Below are 9,533 nucleotides of genomic sequence, written 5' to 3' on the forward strand. Positions count from 1 at the left end.
AGCTAAGAAAGTAAGAGCTTAAGTATGTCAAATCATCTCTGATTTATAAGAATGAAGTTTTAACAAGTTATTGGCTTGTGCGAGATCAAGATATATGCTCTAATATCTTCACGTTATGCAAATGACCAAATCATGGGCATATCCAAATAAAAATTTACTTATACTATTTTCTTATAGTATGCCAATAAAGAGGTTAAAACATAATGGATAATCAATTCCCAATAATCTCCATAATATGAAAATGATGAAATAAGTAACCTAGCCAATAAAGATTGGCTTATAAAGATTTCATTCCCAACTTAACAAGAATGGAAAGAATAATTTGTAGTAAGAGTAGCAAAATCATTTCCCGAGTCTTTTGGATTACTTGCTCAATTTAGTGTAGGTATGTGACTATAATGAATCATTGCATTTGTAAGTAATACATATGATTAAGGAGATCATTAAACTACAGAACAATAAGAAGAAAAAGACTGAAAAATAAACTAAGTGTTGGGGAAAGAGCTCTCGGGTAAGGGAGGAGCAAAATTTCAAAAAAAAATCGAGTTGTTGTAAAATTGTGTTCATGAATATAAGGTCTTATATTCTTATAGAAAATTAGTTGTGTTTTGAATGCATTAAAATATGTCATATTCATACCATAATTCACATATAACAAATTTAGAAAGTCTAATGACTTCACTTTCTAAAAATTGCATGTTGTTATAGGAAGAGCTTTCCTTGATCATGCATAATCCTTACGTGTATATATTCATACACCCATATTTAGTACAAGTGTGTACTAACACTATACTATTATTGTTTTATATGTGCAGGTAAGAGAGCAGATTGAAGACTCATTGAAGCGGTTTGGAGTAGCGATCTCCATTCTTTAGTAGGTCCTCTTGAGTTCGAGGATGCTACACCTATCATTCTAGCTTAGTACTTTATACATAGGTAGTGGATGTTGTCCCTAGCGTTTCATTTTATACTTGTATTCAAAGCTTTGTATTAAAGCCGTTTGGCAACAATTATGATATATTGATCTCTTTATTGAATTTCTTAATCGATTGTAGATGGTTGTTTAGTTTAATGTCATTAGAATATTATTCTAGATAGTAATCATATGAAGTCTATATATACTTCACTATGTTTTAAAAGTTTTAAATTTTTTGCAAATTTAACTATATGATTGTTATGAAAGCTAAGAAGAGGCTTGTCTGCGACCTCTGAGAGGTTAACCACGCCAGTTGCGTTCGTATTCCAAAATCCGTTTGTGACAGTTGATCCTAATCTTTTTTCTCTAAAGTTCCAAATCCTAACAATGGTATCAGAGCCCTTTTTTTTAGGGATCTGTGAAGGCAAGAAAGCTAAACTTTTTTCTCTAGTTTTCCTAAGGTGAGACCTAAGCAGCAGTAACAAGCATCAACTAACTTCTTGGTTGTAGGCCCTCCTATGTTTAAAGGATAAAATTATCACATATGAGTGATAAAGATGAAGGCTTATCTTAAAGTTCTTAGTCTATGGGACACAATTAAAAGTGAAGATGATCATCTTCCACTTAGATCGAATCCAACAATTGTGCAAATTAAGATTTATGAAGATGCGAAGTCAAGGAAACCCAAGGCTCCCGCGTGTTTTTATTCAGCACTTTCGGATGTGATTTTCACAAGAATATTGGATTGTGAAACACCTAAAGAAGTATGTAGAAGCTAAAAGAGATGTTTGATGGAAGTGACAGAGTGAAGACTATCAAAGTCTTAACTCTCAAAAGACAATTTGAGATGTTAAGGATTAAAGAAGGAGATATTGTGAAAAAATATTCTGCCAAAGTTGTCGAGATAGTTAAAAACATAAGGTTGTTTGGTGAAACCTTTCCAGATTCAATGGTGGTGGAGAAGATGATTATAAGCTTACCAGCAAGGTTCATGTACAAGATTTAAGCAGTAGAAGCATCTTGTGATTTGAAGACTTTATTTGTGACAAAACTAATCGGTAAATTGCAAGCCAAAGAACAAATATCAAGTGTAAGAGATGAAGAAGTAGAAGAAGTAGCATATCAGGCACAACAGAAACCCTATGAAGGACAGTAGAAGGATGGAAGGAGATAAAGTAGAAAAGGTAAAACCGTTGAAGGAATCTTCAAAGAATGGGAAGTTTCTACTTTGCAACCATATTAAAAGAACCAATCATCAAGAAAAAGACTTTTAGTTCAAAGGATATCTATCAATTCAGTGTAGATTTTGTAGAATGATAGTTCATATTGAGAAAATAACAGGGCCAGGAAGAATCAACCACAACAAAATCATGTGCAACAGGAAAATTTTGTTGAAAAATCCGAAAAAGAAGAAGAAAGTGTGTTTATGGCTTCTCATGTAGAGAACACAATGAAAAAATCCTCATGGTTTATATATAGTGGATGTACGAGTCATATGTCACACAATGATCTCTTGTATGCACTTGATAAGTCACTTAAAGCTAAGGTTAAGATGGGAAATGGTGAAATTGTTGATCCATATGGAAAGGGTTCAGTTTCCTTTCAGACTACACAAGGTACAAAGTTAATTCATGATGTGTTATATGTTCCTTGTTTAGCATGTAACTTGTTAAGTGTGGCTCAAATGATGTCTAAAGGCTATTCCTTATGTTTTAAGTACAAACATTGTTTAATTTTTAACTCTTAAGATAGTTTGATTATTCAAATAGAAATGGTGGATAAAATTTTTCCTTTAGATGGGAAGTTTGATAGTGAAAAATTTTCATGTAAGGATTAGTCATGGTTGTGGCACAGAAGATATGGCCATTTTAACTATACTACTTTGAAGTATATGTATGAACATGGCTTGACTAAGGATTTATCCGGGATTTCACTATCTAAAAAAGTTTGTGAGTCATGTCAGATGGGTAAGGTACACAGGAAATCATATCCTAACAGTGCTACCTACAGGGCAACAGAGAAACTTGAACTACTTTACACTAATGTGTGTGGACCTATACAAGCATCATGGTTGGGGTGTATTTTTTGACTAACAAGTCTCAAGTATTTTCAGTTTTAGAGAAATTTATTGCTTTTACGGAAACACAAAGTGGTTGTAAGCTAAAGTCTTTGAGGTCGGACAATGATGGAGAATACACTTAAAATGAATTCAACAAGTATTGTCAAGATATGGGGATGATCACAAGTTGACAGTATGCTATTCACTAGAAAAAAATGGAGTCTCAGAGAGGACGAAAAGAACAGTAATTGAAATGGCAAGATATTTGTTACTGGAAAAAAAATTGGCACAAATTTTTTGGGCATAAGCTATTCATACTTTGGTGTATTTATTAAATATACTTCCAACAAAAGTTGTGGATGAAAGGACTTCTATTGAGGCATGGAGTGGAATACAGCCATCTGCCAAACATCTAAAAGTTTTTGGTTCGATATGCTATTCTCATGTTCCTTTTGTAAAAAGAAGCAAACTTAAACCAAAAGGTGAATTAGGAATGTTTATTGTTTATTCATCATGAGCCAAGTATTATATAGTTTTCAACTTGCAAACAAGAAGTATTTTAATCCGAAGAGATGTAGTCGTGGATAAGCATGCTTACTAAAACTGGGATAAGTAGCAAATTGAGAAAGATGATACAGTTTTTCAGAACACGAGTCTGTTGCCTTAAATACAATAGTTAGTATTGTTCTTAAAGTCTTTATTATCACTATTGGACTGAATGTCTCCTTATAATCAATTCCTTTCTTTGGATCTAACCTTTTTCTACTAGTCTTGTATTATACAACTCTACATAACCTATGCTCTTATATTTGATCTTACAGATCCATTTGAAACCTATTGTCTAAAACAAGCACCAAGACAATTTAATGCTAAACTATCTGAGGCATTATTGAAATTTGATTTCAAGAAGAGACAAGATGATCACTCCTTGTTCGTAAACAAGACAACAAGAAGAATGATGTTGGTGATTATTTATGTGGATGCCATGTTGATCACTAGAAGCAATCTACTCCTAATTGAAGAAAAAAATTAAAGACTTGGGAGAGTTAAGAAACTACTTAGGAATTGAGTTTGCAAGATCAAAACAAGGTATTCTAATGTATCAAAGAAAGTCTGAACTAGAATCAATTGTCGAAACTGGTCTAAGTGCAGCTAAACCAGCTGGAACTCCACTTAACACCAATTCAAAACTGACTACTAAGTAGCATGATGAGGAGAGACAAATGTCAGAAGATGATCCACTAACTCATCAACGATCTTATCAAAGAATAGTTGGCAAACTATTATATTTAACTTGATCAATGATCTTATCAAATAATAGTTGGCAAAGTATTTATATTTAACTATGACAAGTCTTGATATTTCTTATGGAGTTCAAACATTAAGTCAATTTCTACAACAACCTAAGAAATATCATATGATTGCAACATTAAGGATTATAAGATATGTGAAAAATAAACCAAGACAAGGTCTACTATTGTTCAACTATTTAAGAATACTATCACTACCTATTGTGATGCATATTGGGATTCTTGTCCTCTAACAAGAAGATCTATAACTAGTCACTTCGTGCAATATGGGGGTTCACTAATTTTTTGGAAGTCAAAGAAACAAACAATTTTTTCTAGTAAAGGCCTAATAAAGGAACTCAACATCGAAGTCCCACTACTTATCTACATACGTAGTGATAACAAACTTGCTATGAAACTTGCAGCCAATCTAGTCTATCATAAGAGGACCAAACACATTGAAATTAACTGGCATTTCATAAGAGAAAAGATCACACAAGGTTTGGTGTCTACCAAGTACATTCCCACACAAGATCAACCAACTGATCTACTCATAAAAGACACACAAAATTACAACTACAACATCTCATATCAAAATTACCAGTTCTGAATTTCTTCTCACTTCCTAGTTTGAGGGGGGAGTGTTGAGAGTGACAAGGATAAGGTTGTGTCAACCTGGTCCTTTGTATATGTTCCCTAATTACTTCTATTGTATAACTAACTTTCCATTAATCAGTTAGTTAGTTAATTATAATTAGTTGTAAGTTAGTTACACTAATTAAGGACGATTAGCTATCACAATTATTGTAAAAACGAGATCTACAATGTAACTATACATTTATTTAAATAACAAACTATTATTCCCCTAATTCTTGTCTCTACTCTTCTCCTTCTTCATTTAAATAACAAACTATTACTCTCCTAATTCTTCTCTCTACTCTTCTCCTTCTTCATCTTCATGTTCTTGTTCTTCATTGTTCACAAAACTTCAAATTTAACTTGTGCAACATTTTTTTACTCTAAGGGTGGGTAATATATTCCATGGGAGACCATTTAATTTTCTTGGAAATAAGTGAAGCTTTTATTTATCTTTTGTGATATTTTATAATTAAGCAAGTATAACCAAAAATACTATATAAAATTAAGGCAAATACTATGACGGTGATGAGGATACCAGTGGAGGGTAGGAGTGGGAGGGGGGTTGTGGGGGTAGATGTGGGTTGTATTGGATACTGGCGAGAAACCCTTAATGTGGAATATTACTTTTGGGATTTATTTTTTTGTATTTCAATTAAAAGAAAACTTATTTTTCCTAATTTTGATTTTAAGGAACTTCCTTTTTCTTAGAAATATAGTTTAAAAATCTTTGACCAAACAACTTAACAATATCGAACCAAACATACCCTAGATAGCTAGATAAATATACCTTATAATAAGGGAGAAGGGTTAAAAATGTCCTCAATGTATTCCAAATGGTTCAAAAATGCCCTCCTTCCACCTTTTGGTTTAAAAATGTCGTTAACATTTTTATAAGGTTTAAAATTGCCCCTTTTAAACAGCTTGCTGACATTGCAAATGATGAATCATTAAATTAGATAAATGACTTCATCTTATTGGTCCACCTAAATTTTCATAATCCAGCCCAACGACCCGACCCATCTATGTTATAAAAACTCAAACTCACCCACTAACCCGTTTACGTTTTAATCTAACATATTCTTGAACTTCATTTTAGCACACGATTCTCAGCCTTTCTTTTTGTAGCAGTTGCCGAGGATGGAGGTTTAAGGTTGAAAATCACAATACCTTCTAGTTATGTTGTTTTGTTACTTCAAGTTTTAACTTAGTTGATTTCATTACCCTGCAACTAAGGTAATGTTTTATTATTTTAGATTACAGAGTATTTGAGTATCTATTAAAAAATCATGTATTTTGAATATTTTATACTTTCTTTGTATTGTGTTAGTTGTAGTGGTCCATGTCCCTTTTCTTTTATTTGTCTTTGTCTTCGTTAATGTAGATTTTTTTTTACTGCTAGTGGGGGTCCATGTCTTTTTTCGATTATATACTTTATTATACATATTATATTTTATTACATTGGGTATTATCTGATGTGGTCTCTCCTTTTTTGTTGTGTTGCATATTGATTCGATTCAAGAATGATTGAAAATGTTGATGTCATTTTTAATTATGGAGAACAATGGTTTCGAAAACCACAATTGGTATACCATAAAAAATTGTTTCACGTTTGGAGAGCTTACGAAGTTGACTTGCTGTCTTACATTGATGTATGTCGAGAATTTAAAGAAAAAGTAGCTTTTAGTGAAGTACGACAGCTTCTATTTACATCCCCATCTGGTGGTTTTTATGTGATCGAGGGGATGAAGGCATTAGAATTCTTCAAAATATACTATCTAACAATTTCAATGTAGTGAATTTTTTTGCACTAGATCACTCTGAAGAGGAGCTTGGGTTAGTTCCAAACATTAGTCATTACAATAAAAGTGACAATTTTATAGAAGTTGGAACAGATTGTGATAGTAGTGAGGAAGAGGAAAATGGTGAAACTATGTCGAGCGAATATGATAGTTACGAGCTGGAGATTTATAAAAAGCAAAAACAACATGATATCAATGAAACGTTAGACAAGTACAAGAATTTGGAGTATGGTATGACCTTTAGCAATCTCAAAGAAGCTAAACAAGTTATTGACTTCTATGCTGTTCCAAATAAAAGGGATATTAGAGTAAAGAGAAGCGACAAAGGTAGAGTTACTTATTGTTGTGTTCTTAATTGTCCCTTTCGATTCTCGATTTACAAGTATGGGAGAGATCAAGGTTTTAAGATCAAAACCTTGAATCAGGAACACACATGTTATGAGACTTATGAGAACAGGAGAGCTAAAGCTGGGATTTTATCTCAATATTTTAAGAAGAAAGTTCAGAACAACCCTACGTTTAAGATTAAAGACATGAAGGAGCACTTGGAATCTATTTTGGATCTTGATGTGAATGAGTCAAAACTGAAGAGAGTTAAGAGGCTTGTCTTGGACAAATTAGATGGTAGTTATGCTGATGATTATAACAAGTTAGAGGCATACGCATATGAATTGAGGATGAGTAATCCAGGAACTGATGTAGTGATCAATTTGTCAAGAGATGCTATGGAAGAAGGTAAAAGAAGATTTTTACGGTTATATATATGATTTCAGGCATTCAAGGAAGGCTCGAAAGGAGGTTTGCGACCTTTTATAGGGCTAGATGGCACCTTTTTAAAAGGAAAAGGTAAGGGAATAATGTTGGTCGTAGTGGGACAAGATTCGAGTTACCATTTCTATCCACTTTCTTGGGATGTTGTAAATAAAGAAACTAAAAGAACTTGAAACTGGTTTCTGGAGCTGGTGAAACATTCTTTGGACTTAAAATCGGGTTAAAATGTCACTTTTATATCAGATATGCAAAAGGTATCTTTACTTCAAGTTTATTTCATCTTTTCTTAGTTATTTTTCATCTACATTATTCTACAACTAATATGAATTTATGTTTTTGAAGGGTTTATTGAATGTTGTTACTAATGTATGCCCAAAAGCAAATCACAGATGGTGTGTTAGGCATATTAAAGCTGATTGGACCAAAAATTACAAAAGCAGAGAGTTGAAAAAGCTTCTTTGGTGGTGTGCTTGGAGTACATATGAGGAGGAGTTCAAAGATAAACATACAAAAATGGGTGAGTTGAATAAGAAGGCTGCTAAGGCCTTGGTGAGATATCTACCAGAAAAATGGTGTAGAGCATATTTTGACGCAAAATGCAAAAATTTCATGATTGACAACAACTTCACGGAGTCCTTCAACTCATGGATTGTGGAGGCCAGACAAAATCCAATCATAAAGATGCTGGAAGAAATAAGGGTAAAGGTTAGAAAATCTTGCCATTTTAAATTCAATATAGCTAATATGAACAAGTGCTAATTGTTTAGATTATGTGCTAAGCTACTGGAATAAGTTGGAAAATTATTTTAAGCTACTGAAAAGTTTTCAACTTGAGTAATAACAAAGTGTTAAAACTTAAAAGTGTTATCATTTTGATTCCAGTAGCGTTTTATGATGAAATATTATTCCATTTGATCGCGCTTAATGATCAGAATTTTAGGTCTTTGTTTTAAGGTGTTTTAAATTTATGTTTTTTTCAGTTCGTGCAACATTAGCTGGTTAATTTATTTATTTTTTATTATTTTTGTATAGGTAATGAACATGTTAAGGAAGCATGAGGCTGAAGTTAAAAGTTGGAAGAATGTGTTTTCACTACGTGCAATGCATCTCTTTGATGACTACAAGGTCATTGCCCAACGATGTAAGGTTGAGTTTAATGGAGGTTGTGGATATGAAGTGACCGAGGGTGTAGATAAGCATACAATCAATATAGATCTTAAAAGATGGTCATGCAGAGTATGGGACTTATCTGGAATACCATGTCCTCATGCCATCAAAGTATTTACCCATAAAAAAGTGGACCCTATTGCTGAAATACATTGGTGGTACTCTATGGATGCGTATTTGAAGGTATATAAGCAAAAGATCAAACCAGTTAGAGGTGAAAATTTTTGGAAGATTGAGACGCACCATGCCATGGAGCCTCCTTCTTTGCCTAAGATGGCTGGTAGACCAAAGATGAATAGAACAAGAGAGAAGGATGAGGCTAAGAATAGGCAGGGGGCTTGGTAAGCTTCTAGAAAAGGAATGTTAATGACTTGTGGTTATTATGGTGAACCAAATCATAACAGAAGAAAATGTCCATTGGTAATAATATTTAACTTCATAAATGGTGTTCCCATTTTGTATCTAACGATCATCATCTAATTTATTTTTTATTCATGCAGCTAAATGATAAGCACGAGGACGTCTTCCAAGATGAAGAAAACTCTCATGAATCTCATAATGTGCCTTGAAAGAATCAGATAACACTCAAGAAAGTGCATGTTTCATCATTCCTGTTCCTGGTTTAAGTCAGATCTCTAGCCAGAGCTCTATTGTAGCAGAGCATGATTCAAATCCTACTATATATCCTAAAGTGGTGTCTGAAAGTAATTTTAGACTTCATGAGAGTCTAAAAAAATAAATACTAGGAAGAGAAAGATAACTTTCCAGGGAGATCACAATGGTATATCAATGCCGACCAACCTTCCATATTCACCAAATAAAGTAACTTGGAAAGGGAAAAAAGCAATCACTTCAAACCAGTTACAAGCTACAAGGGAGAGAAAAATTGGCAA

General features: G+C 33.1%; 1 protein-coding gene across 1 annotated transcript; it reads left to right on the forward strand.

The window, feature by feature from the left end:
- The first annotated feature begins 2,342 nt into the window (after positions 1-2,342).
- Positions 2,343-8,985, forward strand: LOC138338734 (uncharacterized). Its single transcript, XM_069289822.1, has 5 exons — positions 2,343-2,532; positions 6,715-7,437; positions 7,717-7,727; positions 7,816-8,178; positions 8,506-8,985. The coding sequence occupies exons 1-5, from the start codon at positions 2,343-2,345 to the stop codon at positions 8,983-8,985; spliced, it is 1,767 nt and encodes a 588-aa protein (XP_069145923.1).
- The last annotated feature ends 548 nt before the right edge of the window (positions 8,986-9,533 follow it).

Source organism: Solanum lycopersicum, chromosome 10 (genome assembly GCF_036512215.1).
Source record: "Solanum lycopersicum chromosome 10, SLM_r2.1".
In the NCBI taxonomy this organism is placed as follows: domain Eukaryota; kingdom Viridiplantae; phylum Streptophyta; class Magnoliopsida; order Solanales; family Solanaceae; genus Solanum; species Solanum lycopersicum.

Coding starts and splice junctions, on each gene's coding strand:
- LOC138338734 (XM_069289822.1), top strand. CDS start 2,343: ATGGCTTCTCATGTAGAGAACACAATGAAAAAATCCTCATGGTTTATA. Junction 2,533..6,714: donor TTCCTTTCAGACTACACAAG/GTACAAAGTTAA, acceptor TTTTTGCACTAG/ATCACTCTGAAGAGGAGCTT. Junction 8,179..8,505: donor TGGAAGAAATAAGGGTAAAG/GTTAGAAAATCT, acceptor ATTTTTGTATAG/GTAATGAACATGTTAAGGAA.